General features: G+C 36.7%; 1 protein-coding gene across 2 annotated transcripts in view; it reads left to right on the forward strand.

Annotated features, from left to right (window-relative positions):
- The window catches only part of TYR (tyrosinase), a 106,115-nt gene that overhangs the window by 31,311 nt on the left and 56,598 nt on the right, over window positions 1-18,206 (forward strand). For both annotated transcript variants that reach the window (XM_019450049.2, XM_019450048.2), the window contains exon 3: window positions 15,982-16,129. In XM_019450049.2, the coding sequence (XP_019305594.2) occupies window positions 15,982-16,129 (148 nt within the window). The remainder of the gene's footprint in view (window positions 1-15,981; window positions 16,130-18,206) is intronic.

The raw sequence follows: 18,206 nt of genomic DNA on the forward strand, positions 1-18,206 counted from the left end.
TTAAACAATTTTTCTACCTTTTATGAACTTTGTCCTAAGAGGTAAGTTTTATTTATTATCCCCATTCTATAGATGAGAAAAAAGTATGTCAGAAAGGAAAGGTCATTTGCTTATAGCAACATAGATCATAAATGGCAGAGCTGGAATTCAAAATCAGTATGATTTCTGAGCTCATAATCTCAGTGGGAAATGTTTAGAAATTTGGTAATTATACTAATATCCTTGAAGAGACATCACTTGAACTCAAGGCATGAGATCCTGGGTAAACCATTTAAATTCACACTATATTTTTCATCTATCAAATAGAATATTTCTCACTGTCTGTCTGTGAATGTTCATATGAGTGTCAAATAAGATAATGTTTGTTAAATGTGGGAAGCCTCTGTTATACTACAATGAAGAAAATGTTTTTAAAGATTTTATAAAGATTTATTTCTTTAAGATTTATGCATAGTTTTAGAATTCTATTATATCTTTACCAATAATTTTAACCCAAACTATACTTATTTTTCATTTTCATTCTATAGCAAATTCAGAATCATGTGACATTGACCTCACAGTAGGTGACTTATCAATAGAAGCTTTGAAAGCTTGTGCACTTGAAATTATAACTTCAGTGCTTAAATAAGTAGATGAGTATATACTGATGAAAAGGATTTATTTTATAGGCAGAGATATTTGAAATATGGGAATTAATAAGGATAAGAAGCATCACTTATATATACACCAAAAGTAACTATGGTTCTAAGGACTCCTTCCAAGATTGCACAGATCATTAGTTCTATAAGATATTGCTAATTGCTAATATCTATAAGATATTGCTTATTTCTCCTTCTATTTATTAGGACTCACTTTAAAATATTGTAAGAAAGAAAACCCAAATAAGGTGCCTTAAAAAAGAAAGATGTTTATTTTGTTCTCATGAAACAACAGAGGTGGATAATCCAGTACTGGTAGTACAATTCTACCATGCTCAACTCCCAACGTCTGTCTCTAAATCTTCGTTCTAATATCTTCACTTCATTGGCAGGAAGAGCACAAAGTGGGTAGGGGGGTGCTTGTCCATTTCCCATTAAAGGCGTAAGTTAGAAGTGTCTCTCATCCATTCTGTTTTATCCCTATGGTCAAACAAACATGGCCACACTTAGCTCTAAAGGGTAACTCAAAAATGTAATCTCCAGCTAGTGGCCATGTGTCCCACTACATTTAGGATATTTATTATTAGGAAAAAGAAGAGACCTTGTGCTGGAGAAAAAAATAGCAATTTCTGTTACAATCCCCTTCCCTAGTGTTTGCTGAAATACTTTCCTAGTGTTTGTTGTAAAATTAACATCAAGTACAGTAAAACCTTGCTTTGCGAGCATAATTCATTCCGAAAACATGCTTTAATCAAAAGTACTTACATATGGGGCGCCTGGGTGGCGCAGTCGGTTAAGCGTCCGACTTCAGCCAGGTCACGATCTCGCGGTCCGTGAGTTCGAGCCCCGCGTCAGGCTCTGGGCTGATGGCTCAGAGCCTGGAGCCTGTTTCCGATTCTGTGTCTCCCTCTCTCTCTGCCCCTCCCCCGTTCATGCTCTGTCTCTCTCTGTCCCAAAAATAAAAAAAAAAAAAAAAAAAAAAAACGTTGAAAAAGTACTTACATATCAAAGCAGATTTCCCCATAAGAAATAACAGAAGCTCAGATGATTCATTGCACAACAAATCTAGCCCCTTATTTCTTCTTTCTTCTTTAATACTGTGCAAATGGTCAAGACAGACTTCTTATATAATCTTGCAATTTTGGCAATTCATATACCTCTTTTGTACTTCTCAATGATTTCCTTCTTAACTTCCACCGTAATCATCTCCTTCTTCTTACTGCCTTTCTTTTCAACCTTTTTCTGCATGGGGGCCATTTTATATGCTTGCATGATGTTGACTACAGCACAGTATTAATAAACTCTTGTCATATACTGTATTTAATGTAACTGGCAATAAGGCTGCAGAGGAATGAGTCTATATCTGCAGGCAGCCTGACCTAGAATGAAGCAAAGCATTCCTAAGCTTATTCTTGAATGGAAAAGCAAAGGACTGTCCATAGATGTTCTGAAGTGATAAAAAAATACACTAGTGCCAGTTGTGGGCACCTTCCAACATTCTGAAAAATCATGGATTTCTGCCAAACACCATGGCCTGAGACTGAACATCCAAACATGGGAGACGATCACTCACAATCTGACAGCAAGAGACAGAGAGAGAACCAATGGTTCAGTTGTGGTCATGTGACATTCAGTGTCACATACTACTTGTAATGCAAGGCATTGTTTGTTTATCAAGTTAAAATTTATTAGAAATGTTTTCTCGTCTTGTGGAACCCTCACAGAACAAGTTGCTCACAATCCAAGGTTTTACTGTACTTCCCCTACAGTGTTCTGTCTCCTGTGTTTCATATAAGATAGCAGTATTTCTGTAGTGGTAAGTGAAGTGCCAAAATATTCTTTTACTCCAGACCTTTCAAGTTATTAAGTTTAGAGAATTTATGATATAATTTAGGAAATTAGAGTAACATGCTAGAATATATGTATTGACTGTGCCCCCTCCAAATTCATGTGTTGAAACCCTACCACTTAGCAATGTATTAGAAGGTGGGCCTCTGGGATTTAATGAGGATTAGATGAGGTCATGAGAATGGAGCCCTCATGAATAGGATTAGTGTCCTTATAAGAGTCACAACAGAGCTTACTTCCCCTCTCTGATCTCTGCCATGTGAGGACACAACCAGAAGCCAGTAATTTGCAAACTGGAACAGGGCCTTCACCAGAACTTGACCATACTGGCACCCTTATCTCAAATTTACAACCTCTAGAACCCTGAGAAATAAATTTCTTTGGTTTATAAGCCACCCAGCCTACAATACTTTGTTATAGTAGCCCACACTCATGAAGATATAAGAACTGTAACAAACAAGCCCCCAGTGTTAGTTGTCTAACCTGATAAAAATTGATCACTTGCTCACACCAAGTCCAGTTTCAATGTTAATAGTTGGTGAGTGGCCTTTTATGTGGCTATTTTAGTGATTCCACTATCCCTCAACTCTCTGATGGCTCTTCTGCATACTCCTGGGAGACAAGAGAAGCAGGTGCTTGGAGAGTCCTATAGGAAAAATATATAGGTCAAACCTGAAAGTGGTCTACCTACTTTCTGCTCATATTTCATTAGCCACAATTCATTTTCAGGGCCACACCTAAATATGAGGTTTGTTGTGCATACAGGAGTTCAAATAAATGGTTTTTCTGAACACACTGAATAGATATATGTTGGGTTTTTCTGTTTGAGACTTTCCCTTTTTTTCCTCTCTAGGATTTACTAATTGCTGAGGGTTTTAGTTTTGCGCTAGGATGTCTCACATTGAAGGCTCGATTCTTAATTTACCTTTTCTCACTTGCCATTGCTTTCTTCTTCCCACTCCACTTTCCTATGATATTTTCCCACTTTATCCCATTTTGTACCAGGTAGAAAAATCCATGAAATTCTGTTTTCCCTAGCCATTATATATTCTTCTTTCTCAATGGCATCTCCCAAAATGTATCCTATGATTTATGTGAATAATTATTTCTATTAACATGTTTGGTTTGAATGAAGAATCACCTATCTTTTCTTTCCTAACATCTATTATTTCCTCCAATGAGGAGCAACAACATAACTATTTTTCATACAAGCTGCTTGGGCCTACCTACAATTAATTACTCTATTGGGAGAATACTGAGAGGATGGCCTATTCAATAAATACATAAGAGCCAGATTCAGAGCCATGATCCCTCTCACTCAACAATAAGCCTAGGAACATTATGGGCATGTTTCACAAAATTTGTAGCTTAACTGAGTTTACTTTTTAGCATAACTTATTTTAAAATTATGATAGCAACTGGGTAGCATGTTTTAAGAGGAGAAATAAATATCCTATGTTTATTTATTCAACAAGTATTTATAAAGCATCTGCCACGTGCAGGTACTTCGCAATACACTAGCAATAACTAGTGAATATGATGCAGATCCTTCAGTCTTGGCACTTACAGTGTAGCTAAGAACTGGACCATGAATAAGTAATTATAATCCAAAGAAAGTAAATGATTAAAAAGAGAGAAGTGTGTTATTAAATAGAGGGACCTAACCAAGTGCTTATTTTTAGAGAAACTTTGATGATCTGATATTCTCAAGATGAGTTGGGGTAGGTAAGATAAAGTGGAAAGAATAAAAAGGGGAAAATTACAAATTCTTTCCAATATCCTAACATAATAACCTTAGAAATTCAGAGTCCTGTAATTAATAACAACTGCTTATATCAATAGCTCTACTCTTTCGGTTCCTAAAATCTTTTCACATCCATTATCTTAATTACTCCTCTCAAAAGCTTTATACCATCTTTATTATTACATTTATTTTGAGATAAGGGAACTGAGATTCAGAATAATTTGACAAGGTCACACAGATAATAGGTAGCAAAATTGGATCATCAACAGGGGAGGTCATGTCCCCAAGTCTTTCAAAAAGAGAGACCAAGTTTTAGAGGAAGCAGAGAGTAGTGATTAATAGACTACTTGGGTTAAAACCCTGATACTATCACTTAATAGCCAGATGATTTTTGGTAAGTTTAACATGTCTTTACTTGACGTTCCTCATTTAAAAAGTGAAGATAATCACAACACCTTCCTCGTGTGTTGTTACAAGGATGACATGAGTTAACATTTGTAAATTACTTACAACAGTCTCTGTGATGGGAAAATTTCATTAAATAATAAAGTCCCTGACTTGCATGCTAATGCACAGTTTCATTTTCTAGCTCTACATACAAACTAAATTCTAAATAATGGAGTAGACTAGTATTTTAGGTTTCCAGTAGACAAAAGTTGTTTCAGACAAGTATTAGTCCTAAACTGAGTTGGCATCCAAAGTGTAACAACATGATGATAGTTTCTATTTAAAATGACTTTTAAAAATCAACCTTTGAGATGCAATTAAACCCTTCTATATGAAATTTATGGTCAAATTGGTTTCCGTACAACACCCAGTGCTTATCCCAGCAGGTGCCCTCCTCAATGCCCATCACCCACCTTCCTCTGTCTCCCACCACCCCCCCCCCATCAACCCTCAGTTTATTCTCAGTTTTTTTTTTTAACATTTATTTATTTTTGAGACAGAGAGAGACAGAGCATGAACGGGGGAGGGGCAGAGAGAGAGGGAGACACAGAATCGGAAGCAGGCTCCAGGCTCTGAGCCATCAGCCCAGAGCCCAACGCGGGGCTCGAACTCACGGACCACGAGATCGTGACCTGAGCTGAAGTCGGACGCTTAACTGACTGAGCCACCCAGGCGCCCCTATTCTCAGTTTTTAAGAGTCTCTTATGGTTTGCCTCCCTCCCTAACTTTTTTTCCCCTTCCCCTCCCCCATGGTCTTCTGTTAAATTTCTCAGGATCCACATAAAAGTGAAAACATATGGTATCTGTCTTTCTCTGTATGGCTTATTTCACTTAGCATCACACTCTCCAGTTCCATTCATATTGCTTCAAAAGGCCGTATTTCATTCTTTCTCATTGCCACGTAGTATTCCATTGTATATATAAACCACAACTTCTTTATCCATTCATCAGTTGATGGACATTTAGGCTCTTTCCATAATTTGGCTATTGTTGAAAGTGCTGCTATAAACATTGGGGTACAAGTGCCCCTATGAGATGCAACTAAACCCTTCTACAGACTTCTGAGATTCATTAAGAGAATTCAATTTGACAGAAACAAATATTGGGCTTAAGGAGGTGAACATCTGGCCTTATATATTGGTGGCACTACCAGAATCCCAGCTTTCACTGTGTTTTATGGCAGGGATTTGATTGATCCGGCTAACTGTAAACCATTTGAAGGAAGCTTGTAAGGTACTCATCCAAGAAAAGAGGGAGAGTAGGAATCACCAGTATAGAAGCTTCTCTACCCTGAAAGAGAATATTATGGAAAACTGGGCTGGATCAGATGCCTCAGCTTTTTCATTGAAAAGAATTAAGGGAAACAAGGGTACTGCTGGAACTAGAAGAGATGTACGGTCATCTCAGAGATTTTATATTTTAGTACAACTGATAGCTCTATATCAACTAAAAACGCATAACAAAATGATTAGGAGCAGACCTTTGAAATCTGGTAGATAGCCCAAATCCTGGCTCTGCCACTTATCAGTTGAATGATTTTGGATAAACCACGGATTCTTATTGTGCCTTAGTTTCACCATCTGAAAGTTGGCTTAATGATGCTATTTACAGAGTTACTAAGAGGATTAAGTTCCATAAGAACATAAGGAAACACTTAGCCTAGTGCCTACCACACAGAAGTTGAAAGTGTTGTAACTGTAAAATTCTTTGTGGCCAAGTGGTAACTAAGCAGTAACAGAGGCAAATAAAATATATGAATCAGGAGCACCTGGGTGGCTCAGTCAGTTGAGCGTCCTACTTTGGCTCAGGTCATTATCTTGCAGTTCATGAGTTCAAGCCCCATGTCGGGCTCTGTGCTGACAGCTCAGAGCCTGAAGCCTACTTCAGATTCTGTCTGTCCCTCTCTCCCCCTCTCTTTCTGCCTCTCCCCTGTTCATGCTCACTCTCTCTCTCTCAAAAATAAGCATTAATTTTTTAAAAATAATATACAAATATTTCCATTTATAATTAAATTGTGAAGATGACATTTCATCTTATGCAAGCACAAGCCTCTCCTTGAAATTGAAGTTTGAAAATGCAAACCCGTGAAAACCTCGAACACATTTTCAAATGATTTTAATCAAAGGCATCTTAAAAATACCCTTGGTACAGCATAGACAATATAGTCAAAAATACTGTAATAGTGTTGTATGGTGACAGATGGTAGTTCCACTTGTGCGAATAGCATAATGTAGAGCTGTGGAATCACCATGTTGAACACCTGAAACTGATATAGCATTGTGTCAACTACCCTTCAATTAAAAAAAAAAAATACCCTTAGTTTTGTTTTATTTTTTTTGACGTTTCATTTATTTTTGAAAGAGAGTGAGAGAGTGCGAACAGGGGAGGGGCAGAGTGAGAGGGAGACAGAGGATCTGAAGCAGACTCTGTGCTGACAGTAGAGGGCTGATGCAGGACTCAAACACACCAACCATGAGATAATGACCTGAGCCGAAGTCGGATGCTTAACTGACTAAGCCAACCAGGCATCTCAAAATTACCCCTAATTTAATATAAGTAGAATCTTTTTTAAGTTTTTCTTCCCTAAAACTAACTTCCTTTGATGTTAAACTTTTTTCATCCATGGCATATGTACGCTCCCGTGCATTCGTTGCAATAATTATTATACACAAATTTATAGCTATGAGTGATAAGAAAGACAGAATGGTATAAGGGGAAGAACACGGGATTTGGAATGAGAAAATTAAAGAGATAGTTTTGGCATTAGCCAGTCAAAACACATGTGAACAGATTCCACAACCTCTGCATTTGCACTATAAGTATGGTGACCCCTATTCTATCTCCCTTATTTGAGGAACATCCAGTAACGTGTTGGAGCTCTTACCAGCTATGAGAGCTGACAGCATTTTTTTTCTCCATTCTTATTCAAAGACATCAAGTCAGTACCTTGAAACTAACAATCATCGGAATATTTACACCATGAAAATTGACAAATGCTACAAAACAGCGTATTCTGCCCCCGTGCCCCATTTCACCTCCAAGATCTGTCTATTAATCTTTGCTAGCAGACTACTGGGAATGATATATGAGAATATGTGCCTGAAAGTGTTTTGCAAACTATAAAATATAACACAAATATGTTAAAATATTCATTACAGAAAATTATAGATATATAGGGAATTAGTAACTTGCATATGAAAATACCATTAAATGATCTTGCCTAATTAAAAAGCAAAGCATTAATAAGATAAAGGACACAGTTAAATCATTTGACTTGTATTTTATAGAATTGCACTATCAAATGAAGCCTGTCATGACAGAATGTTATATAGAACTTTAGCAGGGTGACTAACCATCTCTGTTTGCCTAGGATTATGGGGTCCTTGTCGCATCCAGGACAAGGATTAGCTATATAACTTGCAAAGCCCAATGCAAAATGTAAATATGGAATACCTTGTTCAAAAAATATTAAGAATTTCAAGATAGCAACAGCAGAGCATTAAACCAAGTACAGGCAGCTTTGGGCGGGGAACACTCAGCTGAATGCTTATGAAGCTGGTCCTACATATGACACAGGCTTTTCAGTGCTAAACCAAGAACAACCTGGGGCAAACAGGGACTAGGATGGTTGGTTCCCATAGCTTTGCTTCAAAAATAGTTAGCATTAGCATTAATATACTAACAAAGTTTTAGCACACCCAAGAAAATACGCCAAATACACCAAGCACTACCAATTCAGTCATAAGTGAAGAACAGGGACAAGAACACAGCTTGAATAACACCTTGTCTATAAAGTTCTTTGTTTCAGTTTGTATAATTCAGCGAACTAAATGGCTCTGCTGTCTGGTTCACTATTCCTGAGTCTTTCCAGGATATAGGATATAGACCTAGAATATAGAAAGCCATTGTAAAATTTTACCTTAAAATAAGTTTCAGACAAATTTTAAATGAATAAATGGACAATTGATGTGTAAGATCATTCTATGGATGTGTTCATAAAGTAGAGATAAGATCTGAGAAATGCTGAAAAAAATCACTGGATGGTATGAATTATATATATGCTGCATATGTGTAACATGCATGTAAAGAAAATGATTACATATGTTCATGTACACGTAAAACACACACACACACACACACACACACACACACACACACACACACATTGAGGTTCCTAACAGGAGAAATTAGTCTGATATTTAAAGTAACAAACAATTTAAAGTGATGACACATGAAATAATTCTCCTGCTCTCCTTTATTGAGTTTATGGAGATGACTATGACTAAGTATCCACCATTGTCTTTGTGCAAACGATGCAAATAATTAGAGCAGTGGTTCTCAAACTTTGGTGTGCATTAGAATTACCTGAAAGACTTGTTTTGACACAAATGGTGAAACCCACTGACTTTCTGATTCAATAGTTCTCTGGTATGGCTAGAGGATTTGCAATTCTGACAAATTTATAGGTGATGCTGCTGGCTCTGGGACTGTATTTTGGAGAACCACAGAAATTGTCAAGCATTTGTGAACTTAACTATCATCTAATAATTATATGTTACATTGCTGCATTCACTGTTGTTGGAGGAATTAAAAGTATTTTCTAATAAACATAAATGCTAATTAATTACATTTATGGCTGTAGAGCTAGTACTTTATTTGAGACCTGAAATTGGATTGAAAGTTAATGCTTCCATTGTATCTAGGGACTTGCTTAGAGCCAAGATCTTTTTTTGATCTGCAATATTATATTTCTGCTACAAGTAATTTAAATTACAAGCCTTTTAAAAGTACTCAGCCATCAATTACTACCCCCTAACATCATTGTGTGTAACCTCGTGAGGCTATGCACTTTATAGCTCCTGAATTAAGTTGCATATTAGGAGAGTAATTAGGGGAAATATAGCCAGGGGGGCATAACAGTCATGTCGCTTCAATCTTCACATGCCCTGATGTACATTTTTCTATCGTTCTGCTTTCTTTTCTCTGATTATATCACTGAAACTCTAAGAAATATTAAAACAGATTTGAGATGCACTTAAAATGAAATTAAATCAAATAAAGGTACTCTGTTCTGAAGATTTAACTACGTACTTTCTCACATATCAAAATCTACCAGACATGATAAAGTGTAACATCTATAACCCAGGTTCCTAGAAAGAAGCATCAGAATTAAATTAGATACATGTAAAAACGTCCATCCAGTGCCTGCCACATAGTAATTGCTAGACTTTTTTAAACATCATTTTCAAGCGTACGTGTTGAAGAACTTATCAGCATGAAAATATTTTAAGTCAGAAGTGTGTGGTGTAGGATTTCAAAGGCAGAAGCATTTTTGGACTGTCAGGATATAGGAGGAGAAAATTTCAAGTGAAGAGAATAATATATTCACAGGTAAAGTTTTTAAATTGTGAGCTCAAGTTTAGAGGATGGAAAGCAATTTAGCCTAAACCAGCGAATTTCAACCCTGGTTGCGCATTAGAATCACTTGGGTGTTGTAAAACTCCAAGTGCCTGAGCCCCCACTCTATACCAATTAAATCTGAATCTCCAGGGGTCAGAGATAGGCTTCAGTCAAAAACAAACAAACAGAAAAAGTCTCCAGAGTACTTTCGAGGAGGAAACGAAAGAGAAAAATCATGGATTGACAAGCTGAAGTTTCGTACTGTTATGATCAGCCAGAAACTGTGTTTATTAATTTCCCGTAGGAACACAACACGCAGTTTTGAAGGCTTAACACAGAGTAATTTGGGCAACCGTCACTGCCCTTCACAAAGAACTTTGAGCCATTTTGGCATCTGTGACTGCTAACAAGGTCCCTGCTGACTTATTAGACTTCCCATCATGGGGGATCCTTGGACAAGAGTGAAACAGTGACACCTCCTGCACCTTGCTCTTAGTAGATGGAAACAGCAAGCTCATAAATTCATTTTGTAGTCCATAGTAAAAAGAGGCTTCCAAGGTGTATCAAGTCAGCACAGATACAACCCAACCGCAGTGTAGAGGAAAAAAAAAAACAAACCACAGGTTTGAAGAGCTATATTCGCTTCCTCGATTCCCTCAATTACTAGCTTGAATGTAGGTGTGTTAACTAATAGACGTGTAACTTCTATAAACTTGATTTCTCATCTGTAAATTGGGACAATGATGTTATTTATAATAACAGGTCACCCTGGGGTTCAAATGAGATCACCTATGTAAAAGATATTTCAAAAGCTTCAAGTATAAATTGTTATTGTTTGGTGCCTAGAATTTCCTCTTTGACTTGCTCTTCCAAAAGAGAATTAAAATCTCAGCAAGAGAATCTATTGATATTGGTATAATCCTTTCTTATTTTTCCAAGGTGATTTACTGACAAAATAACGAATTGTGTGAAGAAGTAAAATAGAAAATCATTTATTCAAAATTTCATAGTATTCACATCCATGACATTTTTCTCTGTTTTGTCTCTTAACAAGCAGCAGAGTAGAGCTTTCTGATGGTCCCTTAAGATTTGATGGAGAGAAATGTATGTTTCTTATTCCCAATCTCTATAGAATGGTATAAGTGAAGGATTGAAACATATTTTATATCTGGTTTTCTTTTAAATACAAAGATGTGAGAGTCTCTGTCTTTGTGGAAAATCAAAGCAAAAGATTTGGTTCCTACGTATAAGGCATTTCTAGTCTATTTCAAGAGACAAGATGTACACAGTTCATTTAAGAGTTAATATAGTAAGATGATCTATATTAATAATCGAGTACCTGTCACAGGAGGTCAGATATTTGCTCAGTCTGTATCTTTGAACTCTTTCTGAGCATGTATCACAATATTCTGACAAATTCCATATGCTTCTTATTCAGATGTCCTTTCTGAATAACTTTGGAGGCTTTCCCAGATTCAGTATCTGGAAAATTAGCCAAAGAAGCAAGTAAAGAAACACAAGCCTCACTGAGAACACTGTTAGAATGGCAATCCTACTTTCTTTTTTTTTTTTAATGTGAAATTTATTGTCAAATTGGTTTCCATACAACACCCAGTGCTCCTTCCAACAGGTGCCCTCCTCAATGCCCATCACCCACCCTTCCCTCCCTCCCATTCCCCATCAACCCTCAGTTTATTCTGTTTTTAAGAGTCTCTTATGGTTTGCCTCCCTCCCTCTCTAACTTTTTTTTTCCTTCCCCTCCCCCATGGTCTTCTGTTAAGTTTCTCAGGATCCACATAAGAGTGAAAACATATGGTATCTGTCTTTCTCTGTATGACTTAATTCACTTAGCATAACTCTTTCCAGTTCCATCCATGTTGCTACAAAAGGCTATATTTCATTCTTTCTTATTGCCAAGTAGTATTCTATTGTGTATATAAACCACAATTTCTTTATCCATTCATTGTGAGGAAGATGGCGGTGTAGGGGGATGCTGGGCTCAATCCTACTTTCTAAGATCACTCTAATGTTGGATAAAGGCAAGCAGCAGTCAGGTTTCTGTAGAGCAAAGGAGTTTAGGAAGGGGAGAGGTGTCGGGTGCTGGGATGGGTCCTGATGGTGGGGAGTTGTGGCAAAAGAGACTTTCCTGCAGGGGGAGTACCCCCATATTCTTGGCCAGTCCTCTCATGATGACCACCCATTGTTCAAATGCAATGAACTGATAGAAGTGACAGGTACTACTCAGGAAGCATTCATTTGTGCCAGATTCTATACTAGAAGCTTCACACCTGCTACAGAATTATTCCTCATTAGAATCCAGATAGGCATTAATTATTCCCTCTCTTACCAATGAAGAAACTGTCTCAAAAAAAATTTAACTTGACAAAGGTCATACTTTTGGTAAGAAATATAGAATTTAAAGCTGGGTTTGCATAATTCTAACAATCTTTTCTCTATAGTAGTATATTCAAATGGGATAGACACACTACTGCAGGTTCACTAAGACTTTCTACAGGGTACATGTTACAGAGAGTGTTAAGCAAATTTATTTCCAGGTCCTCCTCCAAAGAACATTGTTCTAAAATCAATCTTAAATGGAAAGGCTCCTGAAGGTTCTCCTTTGCCTCTGCCCCATATACAATCCTTTTTCCTACTTGTCACAAGAAAAACCTTTTTCTCACACATCCTGAATCCGTACTCAACAGAACACATTATCAGAAGGGGTAAAAATTTACAGGGTGTCAAACAGATAGAAAATTCAAAATATTGGTGCCAGTGTTGCTAAAGGGCATGACTTTAATGACTAGGTAGCAAATGTCTTGCAAGTTGAGTGATTTGTAAATAAATTCATAATTTATAAGATTGCTTTCATGAAAGAATTCTTGGTTGAGTTACAGTTGATGGATCAGATTATTTGATGATGGATCAGTGTGTCATTTTTGGCATATAACTAAAATAGAGTTAAAATAATTAAGTGAAGTTATGCTAAAAACTCTTGTTTCCATGTAGTTATTTTTGAGAACAAAGTTTTCTCAGGACCTATATTTAGTTTCTGAAATTTAGAATAGAATTTATGCTAAGCTTTATCCTTTGGGGTATTAATCCATGGATAGCTGAATCAACTTTTAATTAATGATCTTTCACCAATATTATTAAGAAATAAACTTTCACTAAAATTTTACTTTTTTATATTTAATATTTTATAAAGCAGTTTAATATATTTATGTGATTCTGATAGGTTGCTATGGCTAAAATGTTTAATGATAAATTAACCCATTTTATTTTATTTATTTTTATTTTTAATGTTTATTTATTTTTGAGACAGAGAGAGACAGAGCATGAACGAGGGAGGGTCAGAGAGAGGGAGACACAGAATCTGAAACAGGCTCCAGGCTCTGAGCTGTCAGCACAGAGCCTGACGCGGGGCTCGAACTCACAGACCGCGAGATCATGACCTGAGCCAAAGTCGGCTGCTTAACTGACTGAGCCACCCAGGCGCCACTTAACCCATTTTAGATTAATGCTTACATGAAATTTTTAAAGACAATTTTAATTGTATACCTATTTTAATTGCAAAAAAGTTTTTTCTTTAAATCAAGCATAACTTATATAACATTTAGTATGTTTCTAAGGGAAAGTAGAACAAAAATATGATATGAAGTCAAAAAAGAAAACCTCATAAATTTTCAGGTGATAATGGAGTTTGTTTAGGTATTTTTGACATGGATGATAGTGAATAAGATGGATGTATTTTTAAAAAGTGGTACTAATTTTTTAGTTTTAAATTTGTGCTATTTGCAATATCTCTGAAGTTATAACCTCTGAAAGTATTTACAATTATGATTAAAATAATCTGGAATCTACTTAAAAATATGTGAGAGCATATATAAAATGTGTTTTTAAAACTTTCATTTGGTGCTTCTCAAGGATAATAGCTTAAAGACTATTGATCTACAGAAGTTTGTCCTCCATGATATGTAATTTATTGCTACATAAGATACATTCAAGAGCCTAAGCTCTAGAATAAAACAAGCTTGTGTCCCAACTTTAATTTCTCTTATTTATTTTTTAACTGTACACAAGTTACTTTACTTCTCTAAGCCCCTTTTTTTTCAAGTCTATGTAATGGAGATGATAAAGATACCTAATTTGTAGGATCACTCTAAAGAGTATAAGAAATTTGTCATGTCAAGCTCTTAGAAAAATCCCTGCATATAGTAAAGGATACACACACACACACACACACACACACACACACACACACACACATAATGTATATAATCATAAAAGTTTCACAGACAAGAGGGGATGGAAGTGTATGTTCTTAGGCTAAGCTTCCAGTGAGTGCAGGGCTCAGGATGGTCTCTGAGAATGAGTACAAAAAGCTCAAAAGAAAAGAAAAAAGTCACAAAATGAGGCGCAGAAATACTGTGAGCCACAGTGGTGGAAGAGCAAAAAGCAGTGAATGTGAAAGTCAAGGGTTGCACCTTTAAAAATGAAGAGGTTTGGGCACCTGGGTGGTTCATTAGTTAAGCATCTGACTTGATTTCCACTCAGGTCATGATCTTGTGGTTCGTGAATTTGAGTCCCTCCTTGGGCTCTGAGCTGGCAGTGTAGAGCCTGCTTGGTATTCTCTCTCTCTTTCTGTCCTTCCCCTGCTAATGTTTTCTTTCTCTCTCTCTCTCTCTCTCTCTCTCTCTCCCTCCCTCCCTCAAAATAAATAAACTTTAAAAAATGAAGAGTTTGACAAGAAAATAAACCTAGATGCACAAAATTAGCTAGAACTCCCCTGCCCAAATCATAGTGCCTCCACTGTGTATATCTACCTTTACCACCACCACCACCACCACCACCACCACCATCATCATCATCATATGACAGTTTCTGTTTGTTTGATATTTCTAAATTCTGAAATTTAATAATATGCCCTTAGCCATATTGCCCCAAATAGGTTGCTATTTTACAATTTAACTTTGATAAATTAACTTCTTTGTATGGTTCTGAATCTGAGTTTTATTTATGTTTTATGTTTTGTCTGCATGGACTCTAAAATATCTTGCTCTTCCCAGGTGCTGTAGGAGAGAGAACACAAAATAACAAGAGCTCAGATCTAGAAGATCTATATCTTAACTGATATAGGTTAAAATCCCAACTCTACCAGTGCCTGTGTAGCCTAGGAAAATTCAACTTCACTGAGGCTCAGTTTTCTCTTCTTTCCAATGGGGAAAATAATTTGTAATTGGCAGAGTTGCTATAAAGGTTGGCGGATATATGCTGCCAAAAGCATTTAGCACAGTTAATATTCCGAAAATAATATCTCTCATCCTTATTATATTCCCACTTATTATATTCCCACTGTTGCATTTCTGATGCAATGAAGGGAACCATTTAATGGAGTCTTGATCAACTTTGAAATGGGTAGTTTGCAAAATCTAGCACACGGATGACCTGATGATGTCCCCCATACTGTGATGCAGAAGGTCACACATTTCATGTTTCCTCTGGAACCAGAAACCAAAATTAAAAGTAACCTCCAGAACTGGAAAGCAAGGAGACACGTAACAAGCTGGAATGACCTGCTCTAAGTGAAAGTGACCATGCTGATTATTATAAAAAGTTCTTACTACTCTTCAGTATCCAGAGGAGAAATAATAAGCAGAAGTATCAGGAGGGCATACAACTGGCTCCACCTAGTCCATCTGGTTAATCAGTCCACTGTCCCCAGATTAATACCCTTCAATTCCACCAAGATTTATTAAATGTAAAGAATCCTACTACAGCATGAATTTTATTACTTTGAATTAAGCTCTCAAATGTAGTTGTAAACTAAATGAGATAATCACTGAGATTTTCAACTACCAGGGCCAACTGATTTTTTCTTTTCAATTTTCTTTTTACCAACAGGATTTGCTAGTCCACTTACTGGGATAGCAGATGCCTCTCAAAGCAGCATGCACAATGCCTTGCACATCTATATGAATGGAACGATGTCTCAGGTACAGGGATCTGCCAATGATCCCATTTTTCTTCTTCACCATGCATTTGTTGACAGGTTGGTTGACACTTTTTCACAAATTATGTGCTTATTGGTATTAAATGTAGTAGGACTTTAGCTATTATATAAAAACTAAGAAATTATGGTACTTTGTTGTCTCAGATCGGATTCTCACACAAAAAGACCCTAACGTAAGGAGTTGGATGCAAATGTTTTCATTTAAGTGTTTTATTGAAGAGAAACCAGTACAGGTGTGGGTAAAGCAGGATAAGAAAGGGAAAAAAGCCAAATGAGAGTATAATGTCAGTTGAAATCCCAGACTCAGCCAGATTTTGATAGTGTAAAGCACACCCTAACTTGTCCTGCCTTAACACAAGAAAACTAAGTTTTTGCATTACCATATCAAATAGTCATTGGTTACAGGTTTCCCTGAGGTAGCAGTTGTAAAGGTCCCAGGCACTAGTCCATTCCAGACAGGCTATATGGCTCCAGTACCCAAGGGCAGTCTTCTGAAGGTTGCACGGTCCTCTGGTTAGGAGGAAAGCATGTAAAAGCAGAGAGGTGGGCACACAAGGCTGGCACAAGGGATCTAAGGCCATCTGGGCAGGACACAAATATGCTACATTTCTCTTCAATATATATATTTTTTCTCTCTGGCGGTATTATTGTTACTTCTTCTTTTCCAACCTCAGACCCTCACATAGAAACAGATAGAGTTTTTGATCTCAACCTTGGTCTGAGCATTATATGATTAATTCTCCAGACATGATGCACTATGGCTCACCCATCTTCTTTAATGTGATTTAATTCTCCTGGAGCCTTCTGCACCCTTAATAACCCTCTTCCATTACATGTGCAATACCTTATCCATAAAGATTTTAGATTTAATCACAGGTGATGATAGCAGAAGAGAAAGTACATAGATGAAGGTCAGCTTTCTGTTTCTGGAATTCTTCAAGAAGAGAGGAGGAAATAAAGCACTGAACCATGACAGATGAATATAGGACTCTTTTTTTTTTTTTTTTTTGGTCCCCTCTCAGGTAATTTTCTCACAACAGCCAATGAATAAAGGGCACAGATTTATACCTGCCATTAAGGTAATACTTTCCTTCTCTTTGTTAAATATAACAAGTTCTATTTTTCCTGTCTTAAAGAAACTGAAACTGAAAATTAGATGTTTTGCTATATTATCACCATTTCTAACCCACTCATTTTCCCAGGAGTATGGACATAATAACAGTTAAAAAAGTGACCACTATGGGTGCCTGCACACCTCAGTCAGTTAAGCTTCCCACTTAGGCTCAGGTCATGATCTTATGGTGCATGGGTTGGAGCCCCACATCAGGCTCTGTGCTGACAGCTCAGAGGCTGGGGCCTGCTTCGGATTCTGTGTCTCCCTCTCTCTCTGCCCTTCTCCGCTTATACTCTGTCTCTCTCTCTCTCAAAAATAAAGAAAACATTTTTTAAAAATGACCACTAGCCTGGAAGATTATTAGGCATATTTTTATTGCCTTTGTGACTACTCTAATATTATAGGAATTAAGTAATATCCCCAGTCAAGTTTTATTTGAAATCAGTTTTTAAGTAAGTGCATAAGCACCAAAATTTTGATATCAATATATCATAACTACCTATACCCATATAGAAAGAAGGAAGAAGAACACTTAGAAAAACATCTTACCAGAAAAGATATATTGAACTCTTTTTATGAAGTCATTTTTATATCATATTGTCCTTGTGAATTTTGGGCATTTTTTGATCTTTAGTGTCCATTGAAGTTAAAGAATTCTAGATTTCCTAGACACATTGATCCACTAGGCAAGAAATCAGCAAACTATGGATTATAGGCCAAATCTGTCTCCTGCCTTATTTGTATTTAAGGATTTACCACATCATTCATTTATATTGTCTATGGCTGCTTTCATGCTACAAGGACAGAATTGAGTAGTTGTGACTGTGGCCATATGACCCACAAAATGGAAAATATTTAGTTTCTGGCCCTTTACAGAAAAAGTTTGCTGACCCCTGACAAACCACAGAATTCTACATTTATATACGAGAAAACAGTTAAAAAACAGTTGATCTGTGGCTAGCTTGCTTATATCTGTATTTATAGAAAATACTATAATTGAAT

Source organism: Panthera pardus, unplaced genomic scaffold (genome assembly GCF_024362965.1).
Source record: "Panthera pardus isolate Hobbes unplaced genomic scaffold, ASM2436296v1 HiC_scaffold_12, whole genome shotgun sequence".
NCBI lineage: Eukaryota > Metazoa > Chordata > Mammalia > Carnivora > Felidae > Panthera > Panthera pardus.